The sequence below is a fragment of the Salmo salar genome, unplaced genomic scaffold (genome assembly GCF_965601325.2).
Source record: "Salmo salar unplaced genomic scaffold, fSalSal1 ptg000129l, whole genome shotgun sequence".
In the NCBI taxonomy this organism is placed as follows: Eukaryota; Metazoa; Chordata; class Actinopteri; order Salmoniformes; family Salmonidae; genus Salmo; species Salmo salar.
Window position 1 is genome coordinate 1,534,907 of NW_027675318.1, and position 14,782 is coordinate 1,549,688.

Consider the following 14,782-nt stretch of genomic DNA (forward strand, 5'->3'; position numbering starts at 1 on the left):
CTAGGATAATGAAACTCATACATTTACATCTTTCAATACTTCTAAAATGGGGTCCAGGTTTAAAACAATTACAGGTGCACCTTACTATCTTATACTATATCATAAATGGTCTTAACTAGTAAACACAGATTCTAGTTCTCATCCAGTTTACAGAGATAGCTGACTCAGCCTCAGAGCCTCCTGACTGGGCCCTGTTTACACCTCCACACAGGAATACACACTCAGAGCCTCCTGACTGGGCCCTGTTTACACCTCCACACAGGAATACACACTCAGAGCCTACGAGGATTTTCTAAAAACTAAACTTTGTGTTTCGCTCACCTCTTTCTTTTTTTAAACTACGTTCGAGATGTGGTATCCACTCGGCTCACTGCCTCTCAGATCAAAGGTGGGTCCATTTGCTCCGTTCTCTAAGTGTGGTCTCCCTGAGATCCCAAGTTAGAGGAATCCCTTGTGGACCATTTACCCAGGTCACCAGGAGCGCTCACCAAGTCAAGATTCACATCCCCATACGTGGTGGTTAATTTCTTTAATATCAATTGAGACAAACTTATCACACAAGTCAGAGTTATTCTAAAACTAAATCTTTATTCACTTACTAATACGGAAGCAGGTCAAAACAACACACACATATAAAGTGAATCAATTGAGTGCTCTACGAAAAATGATGGCTGGTCGACGAATCTTGAGAGCCACGATACAAATGTACAAAGGTATTTTACAGCCAAGATACACCCCTTTCAACCTAAATGACCAACAACAGATGTATAGAACGGGTCACAAGGTTAAGATTTGTATGAAAGATACTTATAATTCTCAGCAGACAGTATCTGCTGTAAAAACAGTACTCTTTATGTAGAGACCAGGGTCTGGCCCTGAGGTCATCTCTCCCTGGTACCATATAGAACAGAAACATTATCTCATGCTCTGGAATGCAGTCTCTTTAGGTTTTATCACCCAAAAGACATTGTAAATCTCCTGTCAGTGTTTTCTCCCAGAGGCCCATCCTCAGTAGAACACAGACACAATAGTTCTAAGAACCCTCTAATCTGTTGCATAAAACAACCATTTGATGCAATAAAAGTATTATAACATAATCTTGCAATTTTGCTCTCAGTGTCCACTGAAAGTTGACGAGTAACAACAACTGGGACCTAAAAGACACCCACCATGAGACCCACTAAATCTGCCCAAGAAGAGGCAAACAAAAGAAAAACCCACACCAAACTTAAAGACAGGAAGCAAACCAAAAAGGTGGAGCAACTAAAGGTGTTGACTCTCCACATGTATCAAGACAACTGGAGCACTGGGCCAGACACTCTTAAATAGAACCTGGACCAGCTCAGGTGAAACACCTTCCCACTAACGAGATGGACAAGCCAGCACAGGTGTAACACATACTGACTAACGAGGTGACACCAATCAGTGCGTCCTACGTGCTAACGAGCTAGACGTGCTAACGAGCTAGACGGGCTAACGAGCTAGACGGGCTAACGAGCTAGACGGGCTGACGAGCTAGACGTGCTAACGAGCTAGACGTGCTAACGAGCTAGACGTGCTAACGAGCTAGACGTGCTAACGAGCTAGACGTGCTAAAGTCAAACCTCAAAACAAAATGGAAAAACCAAAGACTAACACCTTAAAAGTTTGCTCACCACCAACAGAAAACAACTTCAATTTCACAATATAATCAACTACAATGCTTCACCTTCACCAATATAAACATGGTGTCTACTGGCTGTCATCAATTAAAAACAAGAAAAAAACCTTGTCTTCCTAAAACGCTTCTGGATTTTTTATATTTTTTCCCCCTTCTAGAACTCTGGTCCCCTTGGAATGAAAAATACAGAAAAGAATAAGAGATAAAACTCATCGCCAAAAAACCAGTCAAAATAAATTGTAATCAATGGCAACGCACTGGCTAACGCAAAACTTTTTAACTGCCCACAATCAGCAACCAAGTTGTCCTCACCACGGACATGTCTGATTTCGAGCTTCTCTCTCTTCTCAGGGTTCACTAGATAGGCATGTTGTTGGATCGGGGCCCAGTCCCCAATGTCATGCTATAGTACATTTGGGTTGGCACATCTGAGAATGAACCCTGATATTCTAATAGCAGGGCAACAATGTCAATATAATTGTACCAAAAATTGTCAGTTGGTTGCATAAATAAATATTTGGTTGCATAGTCCTTTTTTCAAAGTATTTTCAATTACATTTTTCTAGGTGGGATATCCCCAATGTCAAAACACAGTTTTAACATGTACAAATCAATAACCAATATGCAGAAACAGTTTGTGATAAATTGAAAACCTAAACATAACATGTGCTATATACACAAACATCTGCCACAATAATCATATTACTTTTTAAAAACAAGCACCTTATAAACTGCACAAGCACCAGAAACACTGTTGTTTTGACAAGTAGCAATAAATCACTGATATCGATTAGGGGGGAAATCAGGTTGTACGTGCTGTTGAAACTAACACAACTAAAAAACACATGGAAATGGGAGATATATTTTACCTCACTGGTTAGAGGACAACCTGCCGAAGACAGTCAGCTACATTTTGGAGTGAAACATTTAAATTTAGGGGTCCCTAAACAAAGGAACACAACACTTATTTGTCATAACTCATCGCTAAAATCATTTGTGTGACAGAAGGGAGATGAGGTTGCAAGTCCTGTTAAAACTAACAGCTCCAAAACCACATGGAATCTGGGAATAATGTGTACATCCCTGGTTAGAGGACAATTTGTAGAAAACAGCTATCTACATTTTGAAGTGTTGCATTGTGATTCCAGTGCGTCACCAACGTGGTGAGTGTAACACAACTCTTTTTTTGTTAGTCATTTTTTGTTAAATCTCATAAATAGTAACTCTTCCATTTCAGAGCCTGGATTTCCCCCTGAGGCTAATATCCATATCATGTTGAAATCAATAGAACAGGGGACAAACGTTTAGGGTTCTACATTGTGACATCATTAAAATACTCCTTCTACAATGTTTAAACATTCTACATTGTGACATTAATTCATTGATATCATGAAACAACTCCTTCATGTAGTTTCTAATATTTGATCAGAGATCTTTTATCAGATTATCTATGGTCACAGCTAAGAGGTTTCTCTCCTCTGTGTATTCTCTGGTGCACTCTCAGATCTGTAGATTGAACAAAACTCTTCCCACATTGACCACAGCTATAAGGTTTTTCTCCTGTGTGTATTCTCTGGTGTAGAGTCAGACTGCTAGATTTAGTAAAACTCTTTCCACATTGAGTACAGCTATAAGATTTCTCTCCTGTGTGTGTTCTCTGGTGCACTGTCAGATGTGTAGATTTAACAAAACTCTTCCCACATTGATCACAGCTATAAGGTTTATCATCTGTGTGTATTCTCTGGTGTTTAGTCAGACTGCTAGATGTAGTAAAACTCTTCCCACATTGATCACAGCTAAAAGGTTTCTCTCCTGTGTGTGTTCTCTGGTGCGTCTTCAAATTCTGTGAAGTTGAGAATCTTTTCCCACAATCTGAACAGTGGAATGGTTTCTCTCCTGTGTGTACTCGCTGGTGTCGAGTCAGACTGCCAGATGCAGCAAAACTCTTTCCACATTGACAACAGCTATAAGATTTCTCTCCTGTATGTGTTCTCTGGTGTCGAGTCAGACTGCCAGATGCAGCAAAACTCTTTCCACATTGACAACAGCTATAAGATTTCTCTCCTGTGTGTATTCTCTGGTGTAGAGTCAGATGGCTAGATTGAACAAAACTCTTCCCACATTGACCACAGCTATAAGGTTTTTCTCCTGTGTGTGTTCTCTGGTGTTTAGTCAGACTGCTAGATTTAGTAAAACTCTTTCCACATTGACCACAGCTATAAGGTTTCTCTCCTGTGTGTGTTCTCTGGTGTTGAGTCAGATGGCTAGATTGAACAAAACTCTTCCCACATTGACCACAGCTATAAGGTTTCTCTCCTGTGTGTGTTCTCTGGTGTAATGTGAGCTGGCTAGATGTAACAAAACTCTTCCCACATTGAGTACAGCTATAAGGTTTCTCTCCTGTGTGTCTTTTCTGGTGCACTGTCAGATGGCTAGATTGACAAAAACTCTTCCCACATTGATCACAGCTATAAGGTTTCTCTCCTGTGTGTATTCTCTGGTGTTGAGTCAGACTGCTAGAGTCAGTAAAACTCTTCCCACATTGATCACAGCCATAAGGTTTCTCCCCAGTGTGAATTCTTTGATGTATTTTAAGGCCTAGTGAAGAGTTTAATCTTTTCCCACAGTCAGAGCAGCAGTGAGATTTCTCTCCTGTGTGAACTCGCTGGTGTTTCTTGAGGAGTTCTGATCTGGAGAGACTCTTCTCTGCCTCGTCAGCATCATGATGTTGCTGAGGCTCCCCAGAGGATCCACGATAGTCCCGTCTCTCTCCTGTGAGAACAAAGTCAGACAGATGGTTAAAGGCCCACGACAGCAGAAATCCACTGTTTATTTGAGGTAAAAGGTGATGCCCAGAGCATACCCATGAACTTGTACAACAATTGACTTCTGTTAAATGATTTGACCATTAAGACAGTCAACTTAGCAACAATCATATTTTGTCTTGTTTTCACATTAGTAGTAACTAGAAATAAGTTATTAAAGTTGTTGAAATCCTAAGCAGTGTGCCAGATGACTTTTGGTTTCCAATATAGGCCCCTTTCTGTGTTTGCTAAAATTGCAGCACGAGGGCAATGCGCACACAATTTGATTGCAGAAACACCTCCCTGCTAATGAGGAAACAGCTAGTTATGGATGTAGTATATCTGGTAATGAGGAAACCACTAGTTATGGATGTAGTATATCTGGTAATGAGGAAACCACTAGTTATGGATGTAGTATATCTGGTAATGAGGAAACCGCTAGTTATGGATGTAGTATATCTGGTAATGAGGAAACCACTAGTTATGGATGTAGTATATCTGGTAATGAGGAAACCACTAGTTATGGATGTAGTATATCTGGTAATGAGGAAACCACTAGTTATGGATGTAGTATATCTGGTAATGAGGAAACCACTAGTTATGGATGTAGTATATCTGGTAATGAGGAAACCACTAGTTATGGATGTAGTATATCTGGTAATGAGGAAACCACTTGTTATGGATGTAGTATAACTGCTAATGAGGAAACCACTAGTTATGGATGTAGTATATCTGGTAATGAGGAAACCACTAGTTATGGATGTAGTATATCTGGTAATGAGGAAACCACTAGTTATGGATGTAGTATATCTGCTAATGAGGAAACCACTAGTTATGGATGTAGTATATCTGCCTGGAGCAAAAATGGTGAGCAAAGATTTTAGTTTTTCACAATGTATTCTGAATATTACAGCACAAGATCAGGAGTGCTACTCAAGGAAACTCACATTAAGCTCTGTGTCTACTCACTAATTCACCACCGTGGGGGAAAACCCAGGGGAGTTCTCATAGGCTGACAGCAAAAATAGCCTCCATTTACAGGTTGCTTATGAGTGCATTTCACATTACTTTTGGATTATAATTGTAAAGCTCGTTTGAACCTCCTGCTTAATATGTTTGTGTTATTGTCGCAAATCAACTGCTTTATACTTAAAAAACACTTCAACCAGTAAAATGCTCTTTGGCTAGCTTTAACATCAGCCTGACAATGAGGGTTTGTACACTAAGTGTTTAAGAAATTGGCCCATAACTTCACCTAACAATAACATAGGCCTACTGTAGGACCCATAGCTTCACCTAACAACAACACAGACCTACTGTAGGACCCATAACTTCACCTAACAATAACATAGACCTACTGTTGGACCCATAACTTCACCTAACAATAACATAGACCTACTGTAGGACCCATAACTTCACCTAACAACAACACAGACCTACTGTAGGACCCATAACTTCATCTAACAACAACATAGACCTACTGTTGGACCCATAACTTCACCTAACAATAACATAGACCTACTGTAGGACCCATAACTTCACCTAACAACAACATAGACCTACTGTAGGACCCATAACTTCACCTAACAACAACATAGACCTACTGTTGGACCCATAACTTCACCTAACAATAACATAGACCTACTGTAGGACCCATAACTTCACCTAACAACAACACAGACCTACTGTAGGACCCATAACTTCATCTAACAACAACATAGACCTACTGTAGGACCCATAACTTCACCTAACAATAACATAGACCTACTGTAGGACCCATAACTTCACCTAACAACAACATAGACCTACTGTAGGACCCATAACTTCACCTAACAACAACATAGACCTACTGTAGGACCCATAACTTCACCTAACAATAACATAGACGTAGGACTATAAATCATTTAATATTTCAGGTGAAACATGGAAATTAAAATGTCTTTGTCATGACATTTCATAACCTGATCACCAGATAATTTTGTGAATAATCCCACTAGGCTACTCTGTAATGTGTTGTCATTCTAAATGTCCTGAATAAAGGAAAATATCTCTGTGTGTTGTACAATAGCCTATCCATCAAGGAACAGTTCTCTACACATTATGAGCTAAGTATCTCTGTGTCCAGACAGACTAACGAGACCCTACTGTAAATCAAGCAGACAATAACACATTATAAACATCCATTTGTTAGGGATGATGGATCCAACATGGAGCACGGCATAACTGTCTTTACCAGAGTAATGAATGAAGAAGCACTTTGGTTGTTGTTGCATGTCCTGATGTTTGTCATGTGACTGTCATTCAGAAAATGATTTCCTGGATCAGCTGATGATAGTTGAACATGTGACTGTAACTAAACAGCTACAGTATTATGAATTATGTGTAATTATTGAAGAACCACATTAATGACAGTATCCATTTGGGTGTTGTCAATAAAGTTACTATATATATATATATATATATATATATATTACCTTTATTTAACCAGGTAGGCCAGTTGAGAACAAGTTCTCAAAATGGTTTGTGTACTCACTGTATTTACTGGTGTTAATCAGATCAATGTCCCTGTTTTATTAGATAGTACTCACTGTATTTACTGGTGTTAATCAGATCAATGTCCCTGTTTTATTAGATAGTACTCACTGTATTTACTGGTGTTAATCAGATCAATGTCCCTGTTTTATTAGATAGTACTCACTGTATTTACTGGTGTTAATCAGATCAATGTCCCTGTTTTATTAGATAGTACTCACTGTATTTACTGGTGTTAATCAGATCAATGTCCCTGTTTTATTAGATAGTACTCACTGTATTTACTGGTGTTAACCAGAACAATGTCCCTGTTTTATTAGATAGTACTCACTGTATTTACTGGTGTTAATCAGATCAATGTCCCTGTTTTATTAGATAGTACTCACTGTATTTACTGGTGTTAATCAGATCAATGTCCCTGTTTTATTAGATAGTACTCACTGTATTTACTGGTGTTAATCAGATCAATGTCCCTGTTTTATTAGATAGTACTCACTGTATTTACTGGTGTTAATCAGATCAATGTCCCTGTTTTATTAGATAGTACTCACTGTATTTACTGGTGTTAATCAGATCAATGTCCCTGTTTTATTAGATAGTACTCACTGTATTTACTGGTGTTAATCAGATCAATGTCCCTGTTTTATTAGATAGTACTCACTGTAGTTACTGGTGTTAATCAGATCTCCAGTCTTCTCTTCTTCGTCCTCCTCTAATGTGACAGTAATCTCCCCCTCTTCATCCTTCATTCAAAAAACGTCTTCATCTTCTTTCACTTCATCCTCCACTCCAAAAACTGCATCTTCCTCCTCTTCTTTCACAGTAACATCCTCATCCTCTTTCACTCTGAACGCTTCCTCTTCTTTCACTGAAACGTCTTTCTCTTCTTCTTTCACGGTAACAGCTTCACCCTCTACTTGTTTTTGTATTGTAACATCCTCCTCTTCCTCTTTCACGACAACGTTCAGCCACAGTCCCTCTTTCTCCGTCCAGCAGACCTCTTCTTTAGCAGGAGGAGAGTAGCTTAGTGAGCGCATGGTCGGGGATGTTAGCTAGCTAGGCTAATGCTAACTTAACCAGCCAGATAGTTGACTTACAACGTAAATATGAAATTAAATGGGGTAGCTCGTTGTTTCCACATAAGTATGTTTAAATCAGAGTGGCAAATAAACCACGAAATTGTCTAAAGAACTTGAATGTTCCGACTTTGTTGGCTAGCGAGCTACCGAGGTGGCTGCAGTTGTTGAAGAAGCGTTCCGTCCACTAGATTATACGTCACACTAGAAACATCGCCTGAAAGACACATATCGCCATCTGCTGTCTGGAGGGAGGAAACGCAGTTGAGGAGGGAAAACTATTTTTATTCTTCATTGAATTATAATATTATAAAGCAGTTTAGGGAAACGTTTTTTTCTCTCCATTAAATATTAATATTATATCAACACGTATAAAGAGCAACAAGTGTTGTTTGATTAGTTCAGTTTTTTATGAGAATTTAAAACAAACTCTACATCTACTCCACATCTGTATTTCTGACTCAGTCAAATAACTAGATATCAAAATAAGCACCTAGTTATTAATACCCTTGATAAAGATGAGCTAAAATGTATAAAATAAATCAACTTTACCCACTACCAGGATATTTTAGCCCAAAACCTGGTTACCTCTCTGCTAGGAGGCTGAAACTTGGCCATAAGTGGATCTTCCAGCAAGACACATCAACATCCACAAAGAAATGGTTATTTGGGCACAAAATCAACATTTTCAATGGCCATCTCAGTCTTCGGACTTGAACTCCATTGAAAACCTGTGGTTTGAATTGAACAGGGCAGTCCATAAGACAGACTAAATAAAACAAAGACCTGGAGAGATTCTGTATGGAGGAAGGGTCTAAGGTCCCACCCAATGTGTTCTCTAATCTCATTAAACATTTCAGTGTCGTTATCCTCCCAAGGGGAGGGTGCTGGAGTATTGAAAACATGGGTAGCAATAATTCAGACCCCTACATTTTGAGAATTACATGTTAAACTAAATCTCTTTCTCTGAGCAATTGTATTAGTATAAAATAATATAATTTCCCTTATTTTGGTGTAACAATACATCATGTAGTATATAATGAACAGACTAGGTCTATACTGCTCCTACATGGTGTAACAATACATCATGTAGATGTACAGTGGGGGAAAAAAGTATTTGATCCCCTGCTGATTTTGTACATTTTCCCACTTACAAAGAAATGATCAGTCTATAATTTAATAGTAGGTTTATTTGAACAGTGAGAGACAGAATAACAACAAAAAAATCCAGAAAAATGCATGTCAAAAATGTTATAAAATTATTTGCATTTTAGTGAGGGAAATAAGTATTTGACCCCCTCTCAATCAGAAAGATTTCTGGCTCCCAGGTGTCTTTTATACAGGTAACGAGCTGAGATTAGGAGCACACTCTTAAAGTGAGTGCTTCTAACTGAAGAGGGATAATTCCAGTGCAGTCAGGGGCGGAAATCCCAGGGGGGGGGGCGGGGGGGACACGACTCCCCCATCCTGGGAAAAATATGATTTGTCCCCCCAATATATCACTGAAACATAACTATGTAATTTAAATAATATTAATAATATGCAATGAAAGCAATTGTGCTGATTATAGACACTTAATAGCGCATTTTTAAGTTTCAAAAGATTGCGACCCCCCACCCTTTGCCTCACAATGGTTTGATCCACTGCCAGTTCCTTAGTTGGCAAGGTAACAGAGGGGTCGTGTCTACTGTCTGAAAGGCACTCAATGCACGTAACTGACGTGAGGTTCATCCAGTCAATCGCGCACACACACTAGCTGAATATGCAGAGCTAGTGCGCAAATATTAACTATTAAGCTAGCTAGTACCTATTCCATTTATGTGGCGTCGTCAAAGATGGAATCTTTGCTATCGTCAATTTATTCCAAGATCAGCATGCAGATGATGTAAGTTAGTGCTTCGAAGTCCCTGTGATAAGGTTAGCGATAAACTGAAGTTTAAACTGAACTGAACTACACTCTCTTCTACCATTGTCTTAACTATATTTAATGGTCTCGTTGCAAAAGCTAAATTGTCGCAAGGGAACTTTTATTTATTTATTTTACTTCACCTTTATTTAACCCGGGTAGCAAAGATTATAGCAAACACCACTGAAACTGAATTGGTGGTCGCTTGCTTTGCAAATTCAGCTATTGTTGGAAGCCAGCAAATATGAAACAAACTATTAAAATTACAAAAGGTTGCAGCATATGTTGTGTAAATGGTGAACTCATACAGCTGTCAACTCTTGTCACTGCAATCCGTTTCACATTTGCTATCTACCTTTTAGATCGAAGCCCAAATAGAATGATAGAAGATGATAGAAGCCCATCTCCTACTGTAAATAACCTACACACTGTGTGTGTGTGTAGCCAGCCAGCCAGCCAGCCAGGTAGAAAAATGGCAGAAAAATAAAATACGGACATCAGAGTATTTTTCAATACACCAAAACGCATAGTAAGATCCCTAGTAGCCTAATATCTCAAAGACTAGTTGATAAAAAGTTCATAAGAAAGAAATGAAATTCTAATGGAAATGTTTCACAATGATGTCATTAGGCAGAGCAGGCAACAGATGGCACACAGACAGCAGAGTTGGGGACAGATATGCAGGGACAGACTGGCAGAGACAGGGAGTCTCAGGTAAGTTTGTTGAGTCTTTGTTTGGCAACATTATGAAAGGTTCTCAATTTTTTTGACTAGTAAAATAGGAACATAATTGGAAAATGCCATGGATACCCCCACTCTCAACTTAAACTGGTGACTGAACTAAGATTTGTTAAAGGCAATGGTATTGCTGTTGTGATTAGTTGTGTAGTTTTGGGTACCGGTAGTTAGGAGTACGGCAAACACCTTATTTCTTTGGTTCCTCAATATACATTTACCATATTACAATGTAGGCTATGTGTTACAGCACTACTTTTGGTGTCCCCCTCAGGAATTGCTCTTGAGAAAATGTCATGTAATTGTACCCTGAGTGCAGTACATGTATAGAGAGATAATTCCAGTGCAGTACATGTGTAAAGGGTGTAGAGGGATAATCCCAGTGCAGTACATGTGTAAAGGGTGTTGAGGGATAATCCCAGTGCAGTACATGTGTAAAGGGTGTAAAGGGATTATTCCAGTGCAGTACATGTGTAAAGGGTGTAGAGGGATAATCCCAGTACAGTACATGTGTAAAGGGTGTTGAGGGATAATCCCAGTGTACCGGTTATTGACTGGAGACTTAAAATGCTGAAAACAGGTCCCTAGTGGAATGACAACAACATGGCTGCTTGTTAAAGAAGAGATGGAGAGAGAGACAGAGATAACCATATACATTGCACATGGACCGTAAGAAATCCTGAAGGTATTGAAATGCCTGGGCTCGCAGGGGATGTGTTAATTCATAACCCATCATTTATACCTGTTAATTCATAACCCATCATTTATACCTGTTAATTCATAACCCATCATTTATACCTGTTAATTCATAACTCATTCTCCTTCAGAGAGCCTATTGGAACCTTAGAAATTGTCACGTTACAGCAGAGATGCTGTATTTTCAATAGAGATGCCACAGAAGCAGAAGAATGCCATTTATGGGCCAGACAGGGCACTTCCTGTATGGAATCTTCTCAGGTTTTGGCCTGCCATATGAGTTCTGTTATACTCACAGACACCATTCAAACAATTTTACAAACTTTGGAGTGTTTTATATCCGAATATACTGGAAAAGAGTAGTAACCAGTTTAAATCGGGTACGTTTTTTATCCGGCCGTGAAAATACTGCCCCCTAGCCCAGACAGGTTAAAGAAGAGGAGGGGCATTTGTAAGGAGTATGACATATGTTATGACCAAATGTTAGGTATAAAAGGCTGTGTACATTGTATGATATTAAGAGCTCTCTCAATAAAGAACTAACCTTTTGCTGACTTCTGGGACTTTGTCGAATTCTTCTATTAACCGGGGCCTTACAACCCCCGGGGAATTGGTCAAAGCATATAGTGAGTTTTGAGTTAATAACATTGGGATGAAAATTCTCGTGACAACTTGGTCCTTCGAGCCGGATCTCAATACCTGCCTCTGTCGTCCCAAGGAACTGCTGGAAACCGTGCACGGGTGGATCCAGGATCCGTAAGACAAAGACCTGACCTCTGAATTGAGGGTTTATTTCAGGCCAGTGGTGAACTGGTACACGACAGAGGTGGTGTGTCACGTCCTGGCCAGTATAAGGTTAATTGTTTTTGTAGTTTGGTCAGGACGTGGCAGAGGGTATTTGTTTTATGTGGTTCGGGGTGGTGTGTTTGTGTAAAGGGTGTTTGATTTAGTATTTCCGGGTTTTTGGTTGATGGTCTATGTGTTTGTATTCTATGGTTAGTCTGGTGTGTGTGTTTCTATGTTTGGTTAATTGGGGTTGGGACTCTCAGTTGAAGGCAGGTGTTGTCTATCTGCCTTTGATTGAGAGTCCCATATATGAGGGTGTGTTTGTGTGTGTGATTGGTGGGTGATTATTCTGTGTATAGCCTTGTGCCGTACCAGACTGTTTTTTGTCGATTGTTCGTTCTTTGTTATTTTGTACGTTCATTTTTGAAGATAATTAAAAATCAAGATGAGCATTCACGTACCTGCTGCGTTTTGGTCCTCATTCACCGACGACAAGCGTGACAAAATCACATGACTTCTAGTTAGAGAAAATGATTCCTGTTAACACGGCCTGCTACAAGCAGGAAACAAGTTATGGACAAACCAGAAATGTCACATGTCTGTTTGACAGTAACCCTGGATGATGAATGTGTGAACTATTTTGTCATCTTTTTGGGTAACCACAATGGAACATTCTAGTCTTTAAGGACATGAACTGGCAGAACAGGTTTCAGCAAAGTATGAAGTCATTGTTTTCAGGAAGGTGCAACCATGGAGATAGGAGGGACAGGAGGCAGACTAAGGTACAAGGGAAGCCAACTACTGCCCTAGAAAAGACAAGGAGCAGTCTACACAAACAGCCACCTGAACTACTGCCCTAGAAAAGACAAGGAGCAGTCTACACAAACAGCCACCTGAACTACTGCCCTACAAAGACAAACAGCATCTACACAAACAGCCACCTGAACTACTGTCCTAGAAAAGACAAACAGCATCTACACAAACAGTGAATCTGAGAAAAATGGTTTCAAGTTTGTTTTTTAGTCCATGCATATCAACCATGACAACTGATCTGACCTATGACCCCTAAAACGCAAAAGAAAAGTGCAGCATCTAGAAATCTGAATGTGTTTATCCAGCTTTCTTGTTGTTTTTCTGTTTGATGAAACTAGTTGAGAGTTCTGTGTTATTTCTTATTTTATGTACCTTTATTTAACCAGGTAGGCCAGTTGAGAACAAGTTCTCATTTATAACTGCGACCTGGCCAAGATAAAGCAAAGCAGTTTGACAGAAACAACACAGAGTTACACATGGGATAAATGTCATGTCCTGACCAGTAAAAGGGGTTATTTGTTATTGTAGTTTGGTCAGGGCGTGGCAGGGGGGTGTTTGTTTTGTGTGTTTCAGGGTTTTGATGTATGTTCTATATTTTCTATTTCTATGTTTATTCTAGGTTTTTCTATCTATGTTGTGTTTTTTCAATGACCTCCAATTAGAGGCAGCTGGTATTGTGACCAGTGAGCTGAGATAAGGGGTGGCTTTACCTAGCAAAGGCTTATAGATGACCTGGAGCCAGTGGGTTTGGAGACGAATATGAAGCGAGGGCCAGCCAACGAGAGCATACAGGTCGCAGTGATGGGTAGTATATCGGGCTTTGGTGACAAAACGGATGGCACTGTGATAGACTACATCCAATTTGCTGAGTAGAGTGTTGGAGGCTATTTTGTAAATGACATCACCGAAGTCAAGGATCGGTAGGATAGTCTGTTTTACAAGGGTATGTTTGGCAGCATGAGTGAAGGAGGCTTTGTTGTGAAATAGGACGCCGATTCTAGATTTAATTTTGGATTGGAAATGCTTAATGTGAGTCTGGAAGGAGAGTTTACAGTCTAACCAGACACCTAGGTATTTGTAGTTGTCAAAATATTCTAAGTCAGAACCGTCCAGAGTAGTGATGCTTGATGGGCGGGCAGGTGCAGGCAGCGATCGGTTGAAGAGCATGCATTTAGTTTTACTTACATTTAAGAGCAGTTGGAGGCCTCAGAAGGAGAGTTGTATGGCATTGAAGCTCGTCTGGAGGGTTGTTAACACAGTGTCCAAAGAAGGGCCAGAAGTATACAGAATGGTGTCGTCTGCGTAGAGGTGGATCAGAGAATCACCAGCAGCAAGAGCAACATCATTGATGTATACAGAGAAAAGAGTCGGCCCGAGAATTGAACCCTGTGGTACCCCCATAGAGACTGCCAGAGGCCCGGACAACAGGCCCTCCGATTTCACACACTGAACTCTATCTGAAAAGTAGTTGGTGAACCAGGCGAGGAAATCATTTGAGAAACCAAGGCTGTTGAGTCTGCTGATAAGAATACGGTGATTGACAGAGTCGAAAGCCTTGGCCAGGTCGATGAAGACGGCTGCACAGTATTGTCTTTTATCAATGGTGGTTATGATATCGTTGAGGACCTTGAGCGTTGCTGAGGTGCACCCATGATCAGCTCTGAAACCAGATTGCATAGCGGAGGAGGTACGGTGGGATTCTAGATGGTCGGTGATCTGTTTATTAACTTGTCTTTCGAAGACCTTAGAAATGCAGGGTAGGATAGATATAGGT

The 14,782-nt window shown here is 39.9% G+C and overlaps 1 protein-coding gene across 1 annotated transcript; it reads right to left on the reverse strand.

The window, feature by feature from the left end:
• Positions 1–568: 568 nt before the first annotated feature.
• On the reverse strand, positions 569–8,244 carry LOC145866117 (uncharacterized). Its single transcript, XM_082970973.1, has 2 exons — positions 7,658–8,244; positions 569–4,432 (listed from the first exon to the last, which is right to left on the reverse strand). Exons 1-2 carry the CDS (start codon positions 7,743–7,745, stop codon positions 3,105–3,107), a joined length of 1,416 nt encoding a protein of 471 aa, XP_082827099.1. The 5' UTR covers positions 7,746–8,244; the 3' UTR covers positions 569–3,104.
• Between the last annotated feature and the right edge of the window lie 6,538 nt (positions 8,245–14,782).

What these genes read in the sequence shown, in the direction of transcription:
- LOC145866117 (XM_082970973.1), bottom strand. Translation starts at nt 7,745, where the DNA reads ATGAAGGATGAAGAGGGGGAGATTACTGTCACATTAGAGGAGGACGAA. An exon ending in GATTAACACCAGTAACTACA is followed by an intron (nt 4,433 to 7,657) that starts GTGAGTACTATC and finishes TTGTTCTCACAG; the next exon opens with GAGAGAGACGGGACTATCGT.